The sequence below is a fragment of the Cydia pomonella genome, chromosome 13, assembly GCF_033807575.1.
Source record: "Cydia pomonella isolate Wapato2018A chromosome 13, ilCydPomo1, whole genome shotgun sequence".
Lineage (NCBI taxonomy): Eukaryota > Metazoa > Arthropoda > Insecta > Lepidoptera > Tortricidae > Cydia > Cydia pomonella.
In genome coordinates, this window is record NC_084715.1 from 20,624,324 (window position 1) to 20,649,601 (window position 25,278).

Here is a 25,278-nt window from a genome sequence, read left to right on the forward strand (position 1 = left end):
TGATCAACAAAGAAAATATGTGTTAAACGTTTAGTTAGTGAGTTTTGTTATACTTTTAAAGTTCTGGTTCGGAGGTGGGGTGTACAGAAATGTTTCATAGTCGTGTATGATCGAGTAAGTAGGTAGGTGTGATGGGCTCCGGCCGCGTACGAGTTAGGCTTCTCTAAATTGTTGTAAGTTGAAACATCTATCCGGTCGGTGAAGACACTTAAAGTACTATTGTTGTAGATTGTAATATGGAATCGATTTTAAAGAGGAGAGCGAAGCGGCTAGTGACATCTTTGAGCGAGTTTTGACACTAGTCTAGAGAGTAGTGTAGCGAGAGATTTTATGCATGAGGAGCGAATCATGTCAGACCAATGTTTTTGAGATTCATAAATGCTTTGTCATAATGCATCCACACCGCTGTTTACTTTTGTGGAGAAACACTGTACAACGGTAACATTAGGTAACTATGGTGGCTACAGATAGTTACCTAATATAGCAGTTAACACTTGGAAACTTTCTTCAAAAAGTAACTGCGTTGTGGATGGCTATGCACACGTTGATTAAAGTGATATATCTGAGCACGAATAACGTCGTACATTGACCTATTACTAGTAAATTGTCTCTCGGTTAGGACCTCGGCTCACATAAGTAAGATTACTAGAAGGTACATAAGTATAATTTCAGGCCCCCATTGGTTGGCACTTCGATGAACGCATATCGTGATGAAACCTTATACATATGCGAAGAAATTCAAAAGTGTGCGTGTGAATAATATAGCCCAAACCTTGCGAGAGGAGGCATTCAGCCAGGAGTGTGACTAAGTAAATGACCTATATATCTGTAACTTGCCCACTATAGATAGACAGAATACTCTTATTTGGCACACCTCAGTAAAAGATACAGCTTAAATAAAAACAATTGTCTAATTACCCTCAACACAAGCCTTATTGCGCTTACTGTGGGACAGTCAATTTGTGTAATAATGTCCTATAATATTTATTTATATTTATTTAATTGATTAGTGACAGAGGCATTACTAAATAGTACTAAAGTATTCAAATTTATTTCGTACACAGAGTCACTACAATATTATATCAGGTAAGCATATATGAACATAAAAGGTCAATGAACGAAATTCTCCACGCTCAGTGACCGCACTTTAAGCCTTAAGGAGATTAGAGTGACAACCCTATAGGTGTTCAGGGGTGTCAATAGCCGCTGCGCATGAGTGTCTTTACTTGTTTTGATGTTGTTGATATATGTGAATAAGGAATCGTCTCGGGCAGTTGGCACATATCAGTTGTCGGAAAACTTAGTACTATAAGTATCTTTGAATCTGACTCGCAAAACGAAACTGTCATTTAGACTTGTTTATAAAGTGATTTTAGATTTCTTTTACTGAAATCTGCGTTTGAATTCTCAGAATAACAGTTGAGTGTAATAAAAGTATAAAATAAACTCGCAGTGATTCCATTGATGAATTGTATTTTTATTTATACCCTCAAATACCCTTTTAATTAAATAGTTTTAACAAGCCCATTGAATTTAACGTGGCATATCTAACTAACATAAAGCTATGTATGCCACAGTGTTGTCTGTCTCGTTAAGGTGATAAAATTGTCATGTAATTTTGAACGTCAGCAATATTGGAGCTGCGTGTGCGCACATTACGCAAGCGGTGTGCCATCTCTCTAACGGATCTGTATATTACAACGCGCACCGGCAAACGCGCTACGCACGCGCATTCAACACCAGTAACGCGTGTGTTGGGTTCAAATTACATTTACTCCAAAGAATTATGGTGGTCACGCGGAGTCTGATCTGATACTTACCTATAGATTTATTAAAACCTTTTTAGAGTCCTCTCCATTAGATTTTGGCTCGGTTAAAAAAAAATATTACGTCAAAATGTAACTTACTTGAAACCGGCATACCTAACTTAACTACCATAAAGCTATGCCACAGTGTTGTCTGTGTCGTTAAGGTGATAAAAATGCCATGTAATTTTGAACTTAAGGCCAGAGCACAGAGCACCAATATTGGAGCTGCGTATGCGCACATTACGCAAGCGGTGTGCCATCTCTCTAACGGATCTGTATATTACAACGCGCACCGGCAAACACGCTACGCACGAGCATTCAACACCAGTGACGCGTGTGTTGGGTTCAAATTACAATTACTCCAAAGAATTGGCTACTTGATAATTTTTGTAAATAATGTCAAACGATCTTGATTTTCCTGAGGATCAAATGTCTATATAGGACTTATGGCATTTAAGCAACACAAAGGTCAGAAATGAGAGTTAAAGTCTCGCACTCGACGATTGAAACGCCTCTAACAAAATGATAATGTGATGTGACGTCACATCACATTAGTCTGTCCTAAATGTATGGAAGATTAAGGAAATTGCTATTTTAACCCTGAAATATTGCGTTTATGTGTATAGTTGTCATACAATTTATTTTTCAATAAAATATAAGGAATCGAATGGTACCATTTTCTTTTCTATTTTTGAAAGACAAAAAAAAATGTTTTTTGAGACTTTGGAGCCTTGTAATTTTTTATAATCTCAATATATTTTTTTAAATTCCACATTTTTATAATGGATGGCTCATTTTCTATCCATTAAACTAAATTTTGTTATAATATTCAACATGTGTCAAGTATCCAATTATAGTGGTCCCGTGGAGTCTGATATTTACCTATAGATTTATTAAAGATCTTTTTAGAGTCCTCATCTTTAGGTAGAAACGTGATAATAAAGGCTTGTTTTCTGTAAAAACGTAAGCGAAGCATAGTAAGTAGTTATTGATTTAATAGACCCTAAAAGAATGTTTTGTAAAAGGACTCGATTGAAAATATTCGGAAGTATTTTATCCGGCTCTAAGGACCAAAACATGTCGAGGATGATGTTTTGAAGTAAATATTATTTATTTTCCATTGATTAAATATAAATAAGAAGAAAGAAAGAAAGAAAATAAATTTATTAATCGAAAACATAAACTGAGAGCCGACCGCAAACCACGTTCGACGTGTTGCCTCTCTGTCGCACTTGTAGATTCATACGTAAGTATGACAGGGAGGCAACACGGCGAACGTGGTTCGCGGTAGGCCCTCTGTACATTGACACTTCACGCCAAAGCAAGTATTGCCCTCTACAATTCACGTACTTTTTCTTATGCATTGTATGTTCTGCCATCTTGATCTTAAACTTGACATTACACTTCGCGCCAATAAACAGGGATTCCTACAGTTAATGTAAGTTCCCTATTCAAATCGCAAAACGCCCCTAGTTAGATAGATAATGGTCTACTATCGTAAATGAGATTTTATCTAGTCGCTGCAGCTGCCGGAGATGAAAAGAAAGCTGGAAAGAGTAGGTATGGGAAGTGCTATGTAAGATAAGCGCTATGGGATAAGTGCTATGTACGATAAGTGCTATGGGATAAGTGATATGTACGATAAGTGCTATGTACGATAAGTGCTATGGGATAAGTGATATGTACGATAAGTGCTATGTACGATAAGTGCTATGGGATAAGTGATATGTACGATAAGTGCTATGGGATAAGTGCTATGTACGATAAGTGCTATGGGATAAGTGCTATGTACGACAAGTGCTATGGGATAAGTGATATGTACGATAAGTGCTATGGGATAAGTGATATGTACGATAAGAAAAACATACAATGGCACTTGACTTTTTTGATAGATGACATAGATACAAGCGTGACAGAGTGGTCAGAAACAAGACGACGAAAATAATTTTGACCCAGTCCATAAAAATGAATCCTTCTTCCTCGTGTTGTCCCGGCATATTGCCACGGCTCATGGGAGCTAGGGTCCGCTTGGAAACTAATCCCAAGAATTGGCGTAGGCACTAGTTTTTACGAAAACGACTGCCATCTGACCTTCCAACCCAGAGGGTAAACTAGGCCTGGTTGGGATTAGTCCGGTTTCCTTACGATGTTTTCCTTCACCGAAAAGCGACTGGTAAATATCAAATGATAGTATATGGTCCATAAAAATGAATGTTAAATAAAATACGCTCCTTCATAGGTAGTTAGTTGGTGTACAGGTGTTTCGAGAATTACTAAGCCAAAGCAATATTAGGTATCTTATATATGTAAGTAGGTACAGGAGAAATCATAAACAGAACAATAATTAAAGTTAAGTATTTAGTTCAAAAATAAAACATAAAACAGTTAAGTAGGTAATTTAGTACAGTGCATTTTTATGTCATTATATTGCACTTTACATAATTAACTGTCAATATCTCTTTAATGGAGGCATAATCAAGTATGTAGGTATAATAAAAGATAATAAAATTATTTTTTTGTATCTATGTAATACAATGTAGTTTGTAATGTTCTTTTCATTTTAAGTCTTTGATTTTGTTTTCTCTCTCTGCACCAATTACTGGTAGAGAAGGCCATTTGGCATTAAGTCCGCTATTCGTAAATTGTTGTTTATATTTTGTGCAATAAAGTATGAATAAATAAATAAATAATAAAAATGTACTTATTGAAAAACTTTTACGTAATATTACTTATAATAATACGTAGTATATATAACTAATAGCAACAACAACCAATTTCCACTCTCATTACTGATTCTTAAAGAACCTTGCTGCAAATATATAGGAACGTACAACAGAATTTAAATCTTCTTAAATCAGATTTTTTACATTATAATCAACGAAAAATTATATTTGTAATATATTGAATACTTACATAATAAATATTATTAAGTACACCAATTCCCAATGCGAAATATTTTGACAGTATATAAAAGAAAGCTAGCAAACTTTTATTTTGCTTTCATCTTTCATCCCTTTCTTTGCGGCCACTTTTTCTCAAGTTTTGAATTTGGCGCCTTAAATGCGCGGTAAAATGGAACCAAGTGAAACTATTCAAGTTACTATTTATATCACTTATCTTATGGTACACAAGTCCGGTAATAAAATTTTACCTAATTTTAAAAGAATCAAATCTGTCCTAAGAGTATATTTTAATTTGGAATAGCATGCCTGTATATGTTAGTTTGTAATACACTATTTTTAATTATTTTGCGTGGTTATGCCGCATAGCATATGACTTAAACAGTTTCGGTGACATCTTAAGCTTGCTTGTCAAAGAAACATGACAGTGTCATATTTGACATCTCATCCCAGTTTTCAGAAATACTTGCACGTGGATTTACGTCGAAATGTTTTATTAAAATACCACAAAAACTGTTAAAATGGACGCTTACGATATATTTAAGAAACTAACTAAAGGATTAACCTTCAAACAACGCGTTTTAGGCGTAAAAAACAATGTAAGTTGCATTTATAACCTCTAATTTCTTAGTGTTTCTATATTGTTAGATAAAATTATATTTATACTTGATTGTTTCTAGCAAAGTGCAAAACCTTTACCGGTCAAGAAAGAGGAGGTATTGGAGATTAAGGAGGAGTTACCCAGTGAGGGTGAAGATGAAATACAGAACTTAAGCGCCGGCAGCGAAGCCAGCGATGTAGATTCTGGCGATGAGAAGGAACTACAGCTATTAGAAGGAGTTAAAGTGGGAGAAAAAAGGAAAAAGAAGAAAAAAGAGAAAACAGAAGATTTGCTTAAGAAACTGGAAATTGAAGAGGTTAGAATTGACAATATACTTAAGAAAATCTGTGATAAACCTGTACAATGATTCATAATATCTTTCAGTATGTACAATATGTTTGTATCTAGATATAGAAGTTTACGACATGTTAATGGAATAAAAAGAAGCTGTATATCATTACAAAGTAAAAATAAAAAAAAAAGAATGAAAAAAAATATAACATGTCAAAGTTTCTGTAATATTTTGTCCAGTTTTATGTCCAGGTAGCTGATATTGAAGGTCTAATACAGGAGAAGGCAAGATGGCCTTTGTATTGACCTCGTAAGTCCCCTTGTACTTGAACAGTACAAATTATATAGTAGTAGAGCTAGGGCATAAATACTTGTATTGAAAATTGTTTTTTGACATAGACTACTTTTTACAATCTCTGATTCCATCCTAAGGCACCCGAGAGGTGCAAAAGCAGAAGAGGTGCATTCTTATCCCCTTATTCATAAGACTTTACATGCCTGATTTAGATTATGTTTTATCCCTTTCTTACAAATACATAAGTCAAAATGACAGATAAAGAGAAACAATTCATAGCTAATTCAGGCCAGTAACGTGTTTATGAATATTGCCAATAGTTATTATGGCTCTTTATAAATTCCAGCATAACCGCTTCCGCAACGAACATGGCATCAAAGTGGTTGGTCGTCACATCCCAGCTGCTCTGCAAGACTTCTCCGAGCTTGTGACCAAGTACAATGTGAAACAGGCACTTGTGGACACAGTGATGAAGTGCAGGTACGATGAGCCAACACCGGTGCAGAGGCAAGCAGTGCCCTGTATGATGGAGGTCAGTTTTTGTCTATTTATTTAATATTAACACAGCACTACAACAGTCTTAAATATCGCTATGAAACTACATACTATATTTTAAATTAACATGCTAAATACACTGGACTGCCTCTTATCCACCAATTCGCCGAATCTTACACATGACACACACAGAGTGTACCTTTTTTATATACCGTAAAATACTGACAGATGCCTACAGATATCGTGTAGCTTAGCACCACACATACCAATGATACCAAAATTATATATCACTGTCTGCCTAGCACCTACATTGAGAGAGATATACCAAAATATATCATAATATACCAAGCTATATAATGCAAGGTACCAAAATATATATTATAGCTTCGAGTGTGGACTCTGTCAAATAGTGTGTAAAATATATTGTAAGATGCCTTATATAATAAGATATCTTTTGGTAATTATCGCTCCGTCTGTGACGGGCTAATCCCTAAAATCCCTGGATTCTAATCCCTACAAAAGACACTGAATTAAGAGGCAAACACTAGTTATAGTGTTGATATACTCGTAATATTATTAACTTGTAAAACCAGGATTACATGGTTAAAGTCCTGCCCAAGTGGTTTAAGAGTATCAAAGAAATAAAACCCATTTCACAGTGAAATACCCTATTTAATGTCGCTCTTCTTGTATGCTTTCCATCCTGCTTGATTTTTTTGCCTTAAGGAAAGTACATGTCACTAAAGGAAGATATTCAATATACAGGACCGCCAAATCTTAGCATGCGCGCCAACTGGCTCCGGCAAGACATGTGCCTTCCTCCTCCCCGTCCTGCACACACTCGGAGCCCCACAAGGTGGCCCCCGGGCCTTAGTGCTCTGCCCCACCAGAGAGTTGGCTCACCAAATATACAGGTATTGCGTTTGTGCTATAAATTAAAAAACTGCATTTTTGATACATCTGCTTTAACAGCTTTAATGGCTGACTGTACTTGTCTTTCAACAGGCAACTTATACTCATCAAGACAATTCTAAAAATATTGAATTGTGCATTTTAAAATTCTAAGGCTCTTTTAATAAAAAAAACCGGCCAAGAGCATGTCGGGCCACGCTCAGTGTAGGGTTCCGTAGTTACTCTTCCATCACAATAAGCTAAACTGGAGCTTAAAGTATAGTAAATTGTTAACCAAGGGATGAAACGGTACCTTTCACCCGAGTTAAACAAATAGGCAAATTTACATAATCAGTATCTAATTAAAGTAAGTCTTTTTACTATGAAGGGAAAACTCTTTGCGATAACTCAAAAACAGCTAAACTGATCATGTCCGCTATAGTTTTAATTTAATATCTTTCTTAAGCTCTACTTCCACGATTTTTTTCATATTTTTTGGACCTATGGTTCAAAAGTTAGAGGGGGGGGGACACATTTTTTTTTTCTTTCGGAGCGATTATCTCCGAATATATTCACTTTATCAAAAAATGTTTCTTGAAAACCCCTATTAGTTTTGAAAGACCTTTCCAACGATACCCCACACTAGGGTTGAAGCGAAAAAAAAAATTCACGCCCACTTTACGTGTAGGGGAGGTACCCTAAAAAAAATTAAATTTTTAGATTTTATTGTACGACTTTGTCGGCTTTATTGATTTATATATCCATGCCAAATTTCAGCTTTCTAGCACTAACGACCACGGAGCAAAGCCTCGGACAGACAGACAGACAGACAGACAGACAGACAGACAGACAGACAGACAGACAGACAGACAGACGGACATGGCGAAACTATAAGGGTTCCGTTTTATGCCATTTGGCTACGGAACCCTAAAAAACGTTTTATACCCATACTCATATATTCATAAAGTCAATTTACATGTATAAATAAAATTACTACTAAATTAAAGTTCAAACTATCTTTAAATTAAAATTACAATAAAAATTAAAACAAAGCCTATTTACATTTAAAATTGAGATCAGAAATTAAAATCAAGGTCAAAATATACATAAAAATCAGGATTAATATCCCAAGTAAAATTAAAAACAAAGCCAATTAATATGCCAAAAAATTAAAATAATATAAAATAAGAATTACAATTATAATAAATTAAAATTGAGATTAGAAATTTAAACATTAGAATCAAAATATAAATAAAAATAAAATTTAATTTAAAAAATAGGTGAAACGCAAGTAAATGCTAGGTTAGGTACAAGGTGTATATTCAGTTTCTTATTTAAAAGTTTGTTCATATAGGTACTGACCCTGTATGCATTATGAACTCCTTGTAGGTGTAAAACGGACGTTCAATGAGCCAGTTTTTTAGGTTATCGCAGAATTCCTATGTCCATCATCAGATCATCTAGAATAGCTAGATTGTATATTATTACATTGTCAGCCAACTTACATAGTATCTTCTCTTCTTCCTCGCGTTGTCCCGGCATTTTTGCCACGGCTCATGGGAGTCTGGGGTCCGCTTGACAACTAATCCCAAGATTTAGCGTAGGCATTAGTTTTTACGAAAGCGACTGCCATCTGACCTTCCAACCCAGAGGGTAAACTAGGCCTTGTTGGGATTAGTCCGGTTTCCTCACGATGTTTTCCTTCACCGAAAAGCGACTGGTAAATATCAAATGATATTTCGTACGTAAGTTCCGAAAAACTCATTGGTACGAACCGGGAATTGAACCCGCGACCTCCGGATTGCAAGTCGCGCGCTCTTACCGCTAGGCCACCAGCGCTTCACACTTACAACACACTTACACAGTACACGGTTACGGTTTTTTTAACTTACATAGTATATATGTGTGAAGTTTCAAGTCAATCAAATAATGTGAATTTAGCTAGCTTTAGAATTTAACATTTCACAAAACTTTTTTATTAAATATTTGCATGTGTGAAAGAGAAAGCACACCATTACACTTGTTAAAATGAGATGGATTTAGATTTATGAATTCCAACAGGGAGGCGCTCCGGCTGAGCGAGGGCACAGAGCTGAGGTGCAGCGTTGTGCGGAATATGAAGGAGAGCAAGGTGAAAGAGCGGGAGGCCACTATTAGGAGGAGCGGTGAGCATTGTAACATTAACTCTATCGGCTTTGTGTATTATCTATGACAGTAAGTAGCAGTTCCGGAACACATCATAGAGAGCAGCATACAGGGGAATTACGTACATTGACCCATCTGTTCCTATGTATCGCACGCGCGTAATGAATAATTATATTGTTATCCCGCTCGCACAGTGCCATGGGACAGCAATATAAGTGCGATAGAGATAGGAACAGGCTTGTCAGTGTACGAAATTACTCTTGAAAAACGTCCTTTCTTTTGATAAAACAGTGTAAGTATGTCATTGTAAACTATATATACATAATTAGATATTAAATCACTGTTGCGATGTTTTTATTAAACTTACTTATTCACACTCGTATTTTAATGATTTTCATTATGTAGCTGTAACATAAACTACTATAAAAATTGTATTTCAGATATTGTCATCAGCACGCCAAACAGATTATGCTACCTGCTCAACAGAGATAATGTGAATATTTCCCTTGACAAGTGAGTACCAATTTTAACTGAAGTCTATTGGAATTCGTTGCAAATATCTGGATGCTCAAAAGTCAAAAGTCTAAACATGTGAAGAGGAAGAATAGCTTTGCGGTCCTAACGAAATAACGGTACTTATTCTATGAAATTTCCATTTCGGGAGAAAACGGTTTCGACTAACTAAATCTTAACAAATCACTTTGATTTTGATGTCGATCGCTTCAACATAATATATTCTAGGGTTATAGGTTATGCTTTAAAAAAATATGTTGCTAATTTTGAAAAAAAAAAAACGAAAATTATAAACCTTGTTGTTCATTGTATGAATAATATATTAAAAATCATTTTAGAAAGGAAAATATTTAGATGAGGAAAAATATTATCTGTTCAAAGTCAAGTCAAAGTCAAAATATTCTTTATTCAAATAGGCCTAGCAACAAGCACTTTTAAATCGTCAAATTTTACAAATATCATCTTAATCTAAATATCAGAGCAATTTATTGATGCAGTTATTATTGTTCTAAAAAAACATTGAACTATTATAGATATGGTAAACTTAATAATAAGAATTTCACAAAAAGATCGTCAAACATCAAAATTGTATGATAATACTAGTCTAGAACCTTTCTAGAATAAAACCTAAATGTCAAAAAATACGGTATATATATACATTGAATTATCAATTTCATCATTAATAACATAACAATAAATAATTCATTCTTTACAATCACACTTAATCCCACGGTGTTTCATCATTCATGTAGTCTTGTGTGCTATAATAGGCTTTAGAGATAAGCTTACGTTTTACATAATTTTTAACTTTACTAACAGACAATTCAGTTATAATATTAGGAAGTTTATTGTAAAATCTTACACAATTACCCATGAATGATTTCTTAATTTTATGGAGCCTAGTGAAGGGCACTGCGAGCTTATGCTTATTTCTAGTATTAATATTATGTATTTCACAGTTTTTCTTAAAACTGGCAATGTTTTTATGTACATACAGAATATTCTCATAAATATATTGACAGTGCACTGTCATTATGTTAATGTCCTTAAACTTATCTCTAAGTGTGTCTCTATGGTACATTTTATATATTGCACGAATAGCCCTCTTCTGCAGAACAAAAATGGTATTTATCTCTGAAGCACTACCCCATAGTAAAATACCATATGACATAATGCTATGAAAGTAACTAAAGTAAACTAATCGAGCTGTTTTCACGTCTGTTAACTGACGGATCTTGCTCACTGCAAAAGCTGCAGAACTCAGTCTATTCGAGAGATTAGCAATATGGGGACCCCATTGTAGTTTAGAATCTAAAGTTATACCAAGAAAAACTGTGCTATCTACTAGTTCCAATTCCTCATCCTTGACAATGACACCTGTTTGCTCATTCCTTATGTGACTTGTAACAAACTTAATGCACTTAGTCTTTTTCTCATTTAACAATAAATTATTAACATTAAACCAATTTACTACTTTAGAAATAGCATTGTTTACATCACTGCAAGCTTGTTGCTGTCGTTTGACTTTGAAAATAAGTGAGGTATCGTCTGCAAACAATACTATGTCATGGTGGGTCTTTACAAGGTAAGGCAGGTCATTAATGTAGATAAAGAACAGGAACGGCCCCAATATTGATCCCTGCGGTACACCCATAGAGACCAATGACCCCAGTGATCGCTGTCCACTCACATCAACCCTTTGTATTCTACCGTGTAAGTAAGACTTTATTAAATTCAGTGCCGAGCCTCTTACTCCATAATAGTGCAGTTTCCTGATCAATGTTTCATGACAGACGCAATCGAAGGCCTTAGATAAGTCACAGAAGATACCTAAAGCATCCTGTGACTCCTCCCAGGCATCGAAGATCTGTTTAATTAGCTCAACACCAGCGTCGGTTGTTGAGCGACCCCGTGTAAAACCAAATTGTTTGTTGTGCATTAGATTATTAATGTTAAAATGTTTCAATAACTGACTCAAAACTATTTTTTCAAAAATTTTGCTGAATGTTGGTAACACTGATATCGGTCTAAAGTTAGTGGGGTCGGATGTGCTACCTGATTTAAATAAAGGAGTGACTTTACTATGTTTCATTAGATCAGGAAACTCACCGCAGTCAACACTGTTATTAAATATAACTACCAGGTCAGGCGCTACAACTTCTATTAAGGATTTGACAGTATGAACGGAGACTCCCCAAAGGTCACTAGTTTTTTTACATTAATTGATTTAAACGCCTTTAATATATCTGAGGCACTCACATGTTCAAAATTAAGGTTTCTAGTACATTCTGGGACATTCTCTTCTAACAGTGTAACGGCAGACGAGGGTGATGAATTTAAGTTCTTAGTTGTGGAAGCTGGTACCTCGGTGAAGAATTTTTCAAATTCTGTTGCTACATCTAAACTGGAATCTACGATTTTGTCATCAATTTTTAGTTTAAGATCTTTCATCCTTTGCTTTGATCTACCAGTCTCCACATTAATTACTTTCCACGTTGTTTTAATTATATCAGAGCTAGTTTTTATTGTTTGACTTAAATAATTACGCTTAGCGATATGGCAATCTATTTTAAACTTCTTCGAATATTGTTTAACATATTCCTTAAATTCATCACTCGTATTGAACCGCCGTTCCTCATACAAGGCATACAATGCACGTCTTCGTTGATGTAACTCTGCAGTAGCCCACTCACTAAAAACTGATGCATCACTAACCATGACCGATTTTGTAGTAAATATCGCATTATAATTTTCCATAAAAGTGTGAAAGAATGAATTATACATATCATTAGGACTCATGTTGGAAGACAGAAAGGGTAGCGCCTGAATTAAACTTTGTTTCATTCGTTCCACGCGGTCAGAGGTTACTGGTACAAAAGTTATTTGTTTTCGCAAGGTATTTTTCCTTACAGCCTCAAACACCATTAATTGGCCTAAGTGGTCTGATTCTAACTTGCTGATTACATTTTTAGCGGTAGGAAAAATATCAGTGAAAATATTATCTATACAGGTGGCACTAGTGGCAGTCACTCTAGTAGGCTCCATAAACATGTGGTTGAGATTACATGATTTGAAAAGATTCAACAATCTACAACTTACTGTTGAATTTTCCAAAATATTTACATTATAGTCGCCGCATATAAGTAATTTCTTACTAGAAGGTGATATTTTAAGTAGGACGGATTCCATTATGCTTTCAAATATTTCAAAATTACTTAAAGGCGGCCTATACACACAGACAACAATAAATTGCTCCAATTCTACTGCACTTAGTTCTATAGTCCGCTCAACAGACATGGATACAATGTCCTTACGTTCCTTAAATTTTAACTGACTATTTAATATAATTAATGACCCACCATGTATGGAACTAAGTCTGGTGAACGAACTGCCCACCTGGTGATTATTAAATTAAGGCATTAATTCATTATTATTCAACCAATGTTCAGTAATACATAAAATATCAATATTATAATCATTCAAAAAAAGTTCAATCTGTAAATCTTTTCCTCTAATACATTGAATGTTTTGATGCACCAGGTGGATGTACATTCCATGTTTGCAGTATTTTTCGTCAGATTTACTAAAAGCTAAATTGCCAGAGACAGATTCTTTTGTCTTAAGAGCTAATTTAAATTATTGGTTATGACTGGAACCAAAACCAAGTTCATACCGGTCTGCTCAATAGAAGCAGGATAAACTGCCAAATTTTTGGCAGAAATGTCAAACAAATATGATAGCGACAAAGCTATTTGTCTTTTATAATAATTTGAAAGGTATAACTTACCTTTAGTCCAAAAAACCATAGGCATATGGTATTTGCTAACAAATTTGTTAGTGTCAATTATACTAAACTTATCACTATATGTACAAAGATTATATAAAAATATATTTAACTTACACCTAGTGTTATTTTCTGCCTCTGACATTTGATCACAATAGGGGAATGTGAAAATAATAATGTTCAGGCGGTAAGGATGCTTTTGGATGAGCCGGGAATTTAAAACTCAAACAACGTGTTCTCTCGATGCTTCTTTATTCGATACTAACTTAACAATATATGGATGTGGACTGTATATATTTATCTATAACTAGGTATGCACTCGCGCTGCTTAGACTAATTTGGACATTCCGCCCGCCAAGAACATAGTTCTTTATTTACACGGCAAAATCTCTACAATAACTATAATAAATATGTTAAACATAACACAGTCGGAACTTAAAACTAATACAAATGTAAGTTATGTATAACATCACTTAGTTATTACACATAATTTGCTAACTGGACGCTTCAATATCCCTGATTTACATTTTACAGTAACAACTCTTGTTATATTGTCAGGCCCAGTATGTTTTTGAATGATTTTGCCTAAAATCCATTTAGCTGGAGGTACATTGTCCTCTTTTAAAATAACAACGTCATTAAGCTCAGGTTCGGTAGTAACATTAGAATTCCATTTATATCTCTGACTAAGGGTTACTAAATATTCTTTGTACCACCGTTTCCAAAAATCAGATACAATTTTTTGCGTGAAGCGCCATCGATCTAAGCCACTTACATTACACTCAGTATTATATTCATCAGCTATATTTATCAATGGTTCACCTACCAAAAAGTGACCTGGTGTCAAGGGTAGAGGGTCGTTTGGATCATCGCTCAATACGGATAGAGGGCGAGAATTCAAACACGATTCAACTTGCGCCAGGACCGTCGCTAACTCCTCATAGGTAAGTGTACTATTTCCTATTACCTTCCTCAAATGCCCTTTTGTACTACGAACTCCAGCTTCCCAAAGACCGCCGAAATTGGTAGCGTGCGGAGGGATGAAGTGCCATGTCGTGTGCTCTAAAGTAAGTATAGCTGCTATTTCATCAGGTAATGATGATTTAGCAGTGTTGAACATGTCTCTCATCTCTCTGTCAGCACCAGTAAAATTAGTGCCATTGTCACTATACAAGTCTTGGCAATAACCTCTCCTTGCAGTAAAACGCCGGAATGCAGCAATGAAACCCTTGGCTGTCAAATCTGTAACTGCCTCGAGATGCATTGCCCGGGTAACTATACACACGAACAGACATATATAGCCTTTAAAAGACTTAGCTCCTCTACCTGGTGAAAACCTTATATTTATAGGACCACAGTAATCTACCCCCGTGGATTTGAAAGGCTTACTGGGTTTCATTCTCGCTTCAGGTAGAAGTCCCATTAGAGGAATAGACTTCTTGTTAGAATATCTCAAGCACGTGACAAATTCTCTATAAACCTTCTTAGTACGATCCTTCGCTTGCAATATCCAATATTTTGATCTTAAAAAATTTAACATTAATTGAGGACCGCCATGCAAAGTACGATGATGAGCATCAATAATTAAAAGCGTGGTAAAATGATTTTTACCAGGCATAATCACCGGATGTCTTGTATCGTAACTTGCATCAGACTGTTCTATTCTGCCGCTAACTCTTAACGTCCCCTTTTCATCTAAAAAAGGACAAAGAGTGCGAAGACAACTCTTTTTAGGCACAACTCCTCGACTCTTTAACTGTTTTATCTCATGAGAAAACTCTTTCTCTTGAACTTGATTAATACACGACAGCAAAGTCTTATCTATTTCCTCAGAAGTTACAAATTTAGGTAATTTAGCTCTCTCTATTTTTGGCAATTTTAGATTTAAAACTCTTCTACAGTATGAAATTACTTTTAACAATCTCGATAATGAAGAAAACCTCGACCAGATTGGGGTTTCTTCATCAATATGGGATACAACAGTTAAAGATGCGACTCTTTCCTCCTCATGTGTGTCTTCTACGATTATGTCGTCTTTCTCAAAGTCAGTTTGAGCTAGCCATTGCGGACCATTCCACCATAATGAATGGTCTAGTAAATCTCTTGGTTGTAAACCGCGAGATGCACAGTCGGCAGCGTTAAACTCAGTAGGTACATGACTCCATTGCTCAAACTCCAGTATATTTAATATCGTGGACACTCTGTTACTCACAAATGTACTCCAACGAGATGATCCTCCTTTGAGCCAGGCTAGAACTATTGTACTGTCTGTCCAGCCGTGTAGATTCTCTTTTGGTACGTCCATTACCTGTCCAACTTCAGATATGAGCTTCGCTGCTAAGGCTGCAGCACACAGTTCAAGTCTCGGGATGGAAATTTCTCTCTCTGTTGGGGCCACTTTTGTTTTAGCTGTTATCAAGTGTACGTGTACGCCATTTACCTCATCAATCACTCTTATGTATACCGCTGCTGCAAACGGTGACTTTGAAGCGTCTGAAAAAACATGCAGTTCGATCTTTGAGCTTGGCGTGGCGTTTAGCCATCTTGGTATCGCCAGCTGCTTAAGATCTGTCAATGCCTCTCTGAATGACAGCCACTCACTCACCAACTCTTCAGTTAACGGACAATCCCATTCTAACCCTGACTTCCACAACTTTTGAATGAAGATTTTGGCGACAACCACGACTGGAGCAATCCACCCAAGTGGATCATATAACCTCGCTACATCAGACAACACTTTTCTCTTAGTAATTGGTTCTTGAACTTTGGATAAATTTAGCGTGTATTCAAAATTATCAGTTTCCCTATTCCAGCTTACTCCAAGAACCTTCATCGTATTATTCAGTTTTAGGTGCACTGTCTGATCTGATAACTCTTTATTCCCTACAATCTTCTCCAGTACAGGTTTAGAGTTAGTATTCCATTTCTGAAGTTCGAAACCACCAGATCTCATCAACTCATTCATCTCGTCAATTATTTTTAGTGCCTCAGTCTCAGTTTCAGCTCCGGTAAGTAAGTCATCCATGTAGAAGTCTCGTCTTGTTATTCTCGCAGCTAAAGGATACTTACTCTCTTCTAACTCTGCAAGTTTCTGTAATGACTTAACGGCCAAATACGGCGCGCAAGCTGTCCCAAATGTCAATCTCAGTAGTTTGTAGTGCTGTATAGGCTCTGATCCATCTGACTTAAATCGCCAAACAATTCTCTGGAAATCCGTGTCTTCCTCTGCTACACGAACCATCCTATACATCTTAATGATATCTGCGACAAGGCAGATCTTGTGACTCCTAGCTCTCATTAAAATGTGTCTCAAATCTTGTTGTAATTTAGGGCCGACAAGGAGGTCGTCGTTTAAGGATACGTTGTTGTCTCCCTTACTCGAAGCATTATAAACAATTCTAAATTTTGTCGTCTCCTTGTCCTCCCTGATAACGGCGTGAAAAGGAAGATACACTGCCTTAGGATTCTCTAGCTCTCTCTCACTTACTGCTCTCATGTGATTAAGACTTAGGTATTCTTCCATGACCTTGTTATACTCTTCTCTAAGTTTAGGTTCTCTCAGTAACTTTCTCTCTAAAATCTCTAATCTCTTGATAGCAATTTCTTTAGAATTGCCATATTGACACTTAGGGTCCTCAGTTGCGAATGGTAGTCTTACTACAAGCCTACCCTCGTCATCTCTCACAGTCGTTGAATTAAAATAGTCCTCACATTGTTGCTCACTCTTAGTCATGTCCTTTTTAATCATATTAGGCTCGTTCTCCATCTCCCAAAACCTTTTCAATAAGTCATCTTCCTGAATATGAACATGCATACTAGTAAATCTAGCACTCACCTCAGTCTCAGATCCTTTCACTGCTCGTCCAGACACGATCCAACCGAGCATCGTATTTTGAGCTATCATGGTTCCATTGCTCCCCTCTGAACGCTTCTTGATCAACCCCTCGAGTAATATTTCTGCATACACCTCGGCACCTAGAAGGATCTCAACCTTACCTGGCGTTGTATACGCAGGATCCGCTAAAGGTAAGTCTTCAATCTCTGCCCACTTAGGCACGTTAAGCTTGGTGGCTGGAAGCAAAGCAGTTAAAGAATGTAATACGAAAGCACATACTTCGACTGAACTCGTCGGGTCATGGCATGACACTATGCGAAATGAAACCATGTGTTTAGTATTCAAACTACACTCCTCTAGCATTGACACCGAAGTACTTATAGGTCTACGTTTGAGACCAAGTAATTGAACAGTTGACTCAGTAATAAAGGAAACCATACTTCCTTGATCAATTAAAGCTCTAATAGTTTGTTTACAACCAGTGGAATTAAATACCTTAACTCTAGCTGTCGCGAGTAGCACTCGATTAGGTTGAAGCGCACCTCTCGAAAACGCTGCAGTAATATTTGTATCACCTCGTGTTGTGCTCGGTTTCTCGGATAGGGGTACACTCGGTGACGCTGATGACGCAGCAACCTCACTCGTAGCTCTCGCCTCCTGGTTGGTATCTCTCTCAAAGTGAAGAAGAGTGTGGTGTCTCCTTCCGCATTTACTGCAACTCGACGTTTGACGACACTTCATTGCAGAGTGTGTAGGCATCAGGCAGTTAAAACACAGCCTATTGTTTTGCACAAAATCTTGACGTTCTTTGGGCGTCATGGAATCAAATTGCTTGCAGTGATAAACGTGATGAGTCTCATGGCACATAGCACACTCGATGTCACTCGTCTTGATTTTATTCTCGATAGCAGTGTGAAATGTTTTAATCTTAGCTGCAGGCTTAGCTGATTGTGCTGGGCGGGACGTGTTGGTGTCAATCATCTCTAATGACCTGAATCTGTACTCTAAAAACTCACGCAATTGCTGCCAGGTGGGTAAGCCATCGCCGAGCATATTCAAATGCTGCTCCCACTGCTTAATAGATTCAGCGTCCAATTTTGTAATCACCAAATACACGATAATTGCGTCCCAAGTACTCGTGTTAATACCCATATTCTGCAACGACTTCAAACATGTTGACGTGGTGTCCAATAAATGCCTCACTGCGTTAGAAGACTCCGTGTGTATTTTCTTGGTCGAAAATAAGCTCCTCATAACAGCATTACAGTTATATCTCTTGTTATCATAACGTCGAACTAATTGTTTCCAAGCGTCATCATAATTTGCATCGGTAGTCGAAAAATTACTTAGTAAACTCAGCGCCTCTCCAGATAAATTGCTTTTCAAATAATGCATTTTTTGAACCGCCGTAATATTCTTATTTGTGTGGATTAACGAGGAAAACATATCATAAAACGTTTGCCATTCTTCATATTTGCCACTAAAAGTCGGCAAAATAATGCGAGGTAATTTTACGTCACAATTAACATTTTCATTGGCAACGGCCATGTCACGAATTTGCGGTAATGATTGTGCATTTGTTTGCAAAACCGTTTTCAAAGCTTCCCGTAAAGCCGTTTTATATTGAACATACAACTCCTCAAACTCCTCATACCTCTTTTGTGTAAAATATGTATTCGTTCTCTCTCCTGACGCGTTGGAAATAATCGCCTTATGTCCGCTTTGAAACTCGTTAAATTGTTGCTCAAGTACTTCAAGTCTAGTTTCTAAATACGGCTGTTTAATTCTCTCTTTAGGCGACTTTTTATAGTTCTTCTCCGATGTCTTCAAATTGCTGATTAACTCCTCTTGATAACGAATAAGCTCTTCTAATGTAGACATGATGACTCGCACAACTCTCGAATGTTCATAGATATAAGTAGGTAGATAACTTAGCACTCAGATGAAAATGTCTCAAAAACTCGGTTTATATTGCTCAGTTCAATATTATAACTCACTCATAATATTAAGCGTAATAAACTGTAGCGAAAAAGTCACAAAAATCACTTATAGACACTAACTGTAGTAAATGTTCAAACTCGATGTTATTACGCGTAATTATAATTGCACTTAAAACTTGCAGTTAACACTCGTCCGGCTCATCCTTATCTCGATTACCGCTAGCCGCCTTTTGTTCTCGAGCGCTGGCCGCTCGGCCTCAGGTGTGAATTAGTCCGGTTCGTTATGGACCATATGTTCAGGCGGTAAGGATGCTTTTGGATGAGCCGGGAATTTAAAACTCAAACAACGTGTTCTCTCGATGCTTCTTTATTCGATACTAACTTAACAATATATGGATGTGGACTGTATATATTTATCTATAACTAGGTATGCACTCGCGCTGCTTAGACTAATTTGGACAATAATTTCATTCACTAAGTGTCTTTAATTTTTCAAAGAATTTTATTAAATTATTTTTATTCACATTACCCCTATTCCCCATAAGAATAAGCAGTGTTGTCTTTGAATTAATAGTACTATCATTTAAAATTCGTTTTGAGAGATTTTCAAGGCTACTATGAGGCAGACAATTGTTGATTGTACTAAGTCTCTTTAAGTAATAGTTTAAAAATGTGCTCATATTGCTTCCAATTTCATCACAGTACATAATGACATTAGGTTCAGGTGTGCTTTGTTGTGTAGTGTGGAAGGAGCTATTATCATTTTGTTGTGATGGAGTCAAACTGTCACACAGGTTCGGCTCGAGTGCTCCACTCGACGAATGACCATTCATTTGCATACAAGCACATGACTGGCCATTGGTCAGAGACTCAACCCGCTCTGAATTTTGCCTAATTTGGGATATTAAATCATCCATGGCTAAAGAATATTCATTGATAACTTTTTTTGAACTCTCATTTATTGCATCTAAGGATTTAATTGAATCCTCCAAACTCTGAACTTTTAATTTTAATGTCTGTGTGTCAGTTTCATATTGTAATTTACTATGTTCTAACTGAGCAGAGTATAAATCTAACTTATCCACTAAGCTTACATTAACTTTACAAAATCTCAATTTTTTAAAAAACAATTTATTTATTTTTGTCAACTTTTGTTTTTTTTTAATAAGTCTATTTAATTTAATATATTTCTTTAGTTTGTTTCCGCTGCAACTTACTAACCTTGGTGTGGTGGTATCATTGGCTAAATCTGTAGTGGCCACAGGGTTTTCAATTGGTGCGGTAACCAACTGAGAGTCGGGCCGAACCAGTTCTTCGAATAAGGTCTGAGTGTGTGCTGCTGCTACATTGTTTTGGGCCTCCTGTAGCTCGTAGATTTGTTCGTGGGCGTCGTGCAGTGCTCTCTCCAATGAGTTGATGTCCTTCAGGGCCTGCTCATAGGCAGCACTACACTCAGTGAACCTGTCAACCGTCTCCTGAAGCTGGGCCCGCTCTGAATTTACATTATTATAGTCAGTTTCTAAAGAACACAGTTGCTTTTTCAGCTTATCATTGCTATTAAGTACTAATAATAGTTCCTTCTCACTGTCTTCTCTTTCACTAAGCAATTGAGCACAAGATTCCTTGGATTTTTTCAATTCCAGCAAGGTAAGTTGGAGTTTATCAGTCTCCTGCTGGCGAGCCGCTGCGGCTGCTCTGCGGGTTAGCATTGTAGATGTTTTTTTTTTATTATATTAAACCCAAAAAAAACAAGGATTCGCTTACTCAAGCTAAGTGATATTTAGGTACGTACTTACATGAAATAGTGACGATTGACTATGTCTACACTGTGTTCTAACCCTGTGCAATGATTTACGCTTTATTATACGCACTCTTAGTAATTACTAGTGATAAAAACAACCAGAAAGGATTTTAAGGCGAACACAGATTTCAAATGTATAACCTATAACGGCTACAAATTTGAGATATTACAAGACACGTAAACGTCACTAAAGCACTTCACTTATTATGTATACATAAAACTTAATGTTAAAACTATTTAATACACACTTAAACAGCTTAATATTACATGAAATATCATTAAAATTAAAATAATTACAAGGGACCTAGCAAAATCAGCTGCTTATCGTTTGACAGCCAGGGTTGCCAATCAAAACAAAGATGTTTTCGTGTGGATGAGAACGGATTTTCGACATGTTTTGAAGGTCATGTTTGGTAAGGGGAACATAGTTTATTTTGCTCGGGGCACGAGGAACACTATAGGAATTCCTTGCAAGTCTTTCTTTTGCCCCAATGTTTGGCCGACTTTTATTTATTTGTCGATTTTTTTTCGTTATATTTGAATATAATATGTCTGGTTTGAAGAGCTCCTCATTCAGGGCGAAATAATTGCGAAATCACAACTTGTCCCGAAAAAAATGTATGTAATTTTTCATTGCGTATGATATTTTCGTAACTCAAAAATACCATACAAAAAAAGGTAAAGAAAAAAGTAAAAAGAAGGAGCAGGTAAAGGATTTTTAGCACATAGGGTGAAATTGTGCTCATATTGTGCAGAATAGGGCACTCTATGTATCGACCAAATGTTATCGAAATCTCAGGAAAAATTCACGTTCGACAACAAAATATAAATCGGCTCATCTACCATATTATTTTTCAGAATCCGCTGGCTAATAATCGACGAAGCCGACAAGCTGTTCGAAGGCTCAGCCGACGAGCAGTCCGACTTCCGACAGCAAATGGAGCAGATACTAGCGGCGTGCGGCGGCAAACAGCGCCGAGTAGCGATGTTCAGCGCCACGCATACACCCGCCGTCGCGAAATGGTGCCGCCATCATATGCGGGGGCTTATCAATGTCACGGTGGGACAGAGGTATGTTGCTTGCTCTTTCTTTCTCTACAGAAATAAGTCATACCCTTAGAGACGATTAGAGTAAGTTGTGGCTGAAAACAGTGTCGATTAGTAATGTTCAGCGCCACGCATACACCCGCCGTCGCGAAATGGTACCGCCATCATATGCGGGGGCTTATCAATGTCACGGTGGGACAGAGGTGTGTTGCTTGCTATTTCTTTCTGTCTAGAAATAAGTTTGACGCTGGTTTGGACAAATATTAGTGACTTGCGGCGACAAACAGCGCCGAATAGCGATGTTCAGCGCCACGCATACACCCGCTGTCGTGAAATGGTGCCGCCATCATATGAGGGGGCTTATCAATGTCACGGTGGGACAGAGGTATATCGTTTTCTCTCTCTTACTGTCTAGAAATAAGTTTGACACTGATTTGAGCAAATACTTGCGGTGGCAACCAGCGACACATAGCGATGTTTAGACCCTACGCATACACCCCCCGTCGCGAAATGGTGCCGCCATCATATGAGAGGGCTTATCAATGTCACGGCGGGACAGAGGTATGTTACTTGCTCTTTCTTTTTGTCTAGAAATAAGTTTGACGCTGGCTTCGGCTCCGCGCACGCCTCCCAAAGGTCCGGAGCACCATTGTTCCGTGATGGGAAAGACATATAATAATTCAGCCTATATACGTCCCAGGGCTTAGTCCCCACGCCAGCCCAATTTTTTATATATTTTTCCAAATCCAAAAGAAAGGGGAACTCCAATTTTAACCATGATGATTATAAACAAGTATGATGATTCTGATGGCACAATATGCAATTTTTCAGGAATGCAGCCACAAACCTGGTGGACCAAGAACTGCTGTACTGCGGCAATGAGAACGGGAAGCTGGTGGCGTTCAGACAACTAGTGCAGCAAGGGCTGAAACCTCCCGTTCTAGGTATTGTATACCTCTTTACCTGACTTATAGCAAAGAGAATTTGAAATAGAGGTGTATCGTCAAAGAAAACGTAGCTACAGTACATTTACATCTTTAGACACATGATTAAAATTAGAACGCCATTTGACTTTGATCTTTATTCTTTTACTGATATGTGTTAAGTTTGTTAAATATCAAAAAGTGGCGCCATCTTACCGGGTTTCGGCTAAAGATTGTGGCGCCATCGCTCGAAACGAAAAGTGTGATGAAAAACATTGTGTTATTCGGGAGTAAAATTCGTAAAATTTCACTTCGTTGTACAATATTTTAAGGGAGGGTCACAAATCACAATTATTTTATTCAAAGTTCTAATAAATCTTACAAAATTAAAGGAACAAATTGCACATTTTATATTACATAACGAAATATAAAATAACAGCATGGAATGATATCTAAGTAGCTCACGCGAACACGACGGCGGCCGATGGCAAAATGTTGCGAGCCACGGTTTGCACCGGTTTTTAGGGTTCCGTAGCCAAATGGCAAAAAACGGAACCCTTATAGATTCGTCATGTCCGTCTGTCTGTCCGATTATTAGATTATTATACCTTGCGGGGTAGGGTAAACTTGGTTTTGCCAACAATATACTATTTGCTATTACTCTAAATTCAAATAGCCGGTTATGATTTCAGCAATTTTTAATAAGTTTTTGGTTTGTTAAGTTTGTGTAGTGTTTTTAACTGCACTGTTAAATCTTTTCAGCCTAAATTATAATTATTAACTATCGCGTGTAATACATGCTCATAGTGTTGTGTTCCTGCCGGCGAGTAAGGTTGCCAGAGCTCAACGATGGGGGGGGGGGGGGGGGGGGGGCAATTTTAGCGTTGGTAACGCGCATGTAACTCCTCTGGAGTTACAGGGCGTACATAGGCTACGGAGACTGCTTACCATCAAGCGGGCCGTATGCTTGTTTGCCACCGACGTAGTATAAAAAAAGGTCACTATCACGCGAATAACTGTATATTGTTATTATACAGTTATGCGCGACGACCAGTTTGGCCTAGTAGTTAGGGAGGTGGCGAGCAAAATTTCGATATCATCAGCACACATGGCAGACGTTATTAATAGCAATAATGATACCTTGAGAAACATAAAGGACCTCGTCTGCCACCACGGTGGCGCTGCGTTGTCAATTTACAGCGTTTCAAATATGTTAAAAAAAAAAGGTGGGCGATATTATTTGCACATGTCTGCCTCTGGGGCTGATGATCACAGTCATCCTGTAAACACAAAAAATCGAAGAGGCAGACATCCAGGGCTCTGACTTTTGAAGTTTTCAATTTTTTAAGTTATTTTTATTATTTAAAAAACTGTATATGAAATGCACACTTGGCAGATTTGAATTGTTCGATTAAAAACAATGAAAAGGACCACGGAAAAATAGTCTGCCAGCGTGATGCCGCTGCGTTGTCTATTGACAGCGCTTCAAAAATGTAAAAAAAAAAAGATGTGCTATATTATGCGCACATGTCTGCCTCTTGGACTGATGTTTCAATTTATCATGAAAACGAAAAAAATCGATGAGGCAGACGTTCAGACCCCTGATATTCCAAAGGCAGACCATTTGAATTTTTTTTTTTTTTTTTTTTTTTTTCAACTCGACACTCGCGCCAAGCTGCAAATACAAAATTTTGCATCTACTGAATATTATTGAAAATAATTAATAGAATCTATACGAACGATTTTCAAAACTCTTCAAAATATTTGGCTTCTGCCTGTTAACTGCGGCTCCGCAGGTATAAAACATCTCCATAGTTCCTTTCGTAGTGTCTCTCTTTTATCTGGGAATATGAGTGAGAACGGTATAACCCAGTTCCGACCTTTTCCGTATTGCGTACCTAAATGTATATAGCGTATACCTACATCTATAGATACATGTGGTAGTATAGAAGTAAATAGAAAGAAACAGGAGACAGCCTTCCCTCTTATTTTGCACGCTTTCCCTCTCT

At 37.1% G+C, this 25,278-nt stretch overlaps 2 protein-coding genes across 2 annotated transcripts in view; one reads left to right on the forward strand and one right to left on the reverse strand.

Moving 5' to 3' along the window:
* Positions 1 to 25,278, reverse strand: part of LOC133524590 (protein real-time) — a 289,768-nt gene that overhangs the window by 62,681 nt on the left and 201,809 nt on the right. The gene's annotated exons all lie outside the window — the stretch shown is intronic.
* LOC133524595 (DEAD box protein 52 homolog) overlaps positions 5,160 to 25,278 on the forward strand; it is a 35,334-nt gene continuing 15,215 nt past the window's right edge. Inside the window, exons 1-8 of the mRNA XM_061860699.1 lie at positions 5,160 to 5,307; positions 5,389 to 5,625; positions 6,242 to 6,427; positions 7,156 to 7,304; positions 9,343 to 9,446; positions 9,867 to 9,939; positions 22,158 to 22,370; positions 23,178 to 23,290. Of these exons, the coding sequence (XP_061716683.1) occupies positions 5,230 to 5,307; positions 5,389 to 5,625; positions 6,242 to 6,427; positions 7,156 to 7,304; positions 9,343 to 9,446; positions 9,867 to 9,939; positions 22,158 to 22,370; positions 23,178 to 23,290 (1,153 nt within the window). The 5' untranslated portion in view covers positions 5,160 to 5,229. The remainder of the gene's footprint in view (positions 5,308 to 5,388; positions 5,626 to 6,241; positions 6,428 to 7,155; positions 7,305 to 9,342; positions 9,447 to 9,866; positions 9,940 to 22,157; positions 22,371 to 23,177; positions 23,291 to 25,278) is intronic.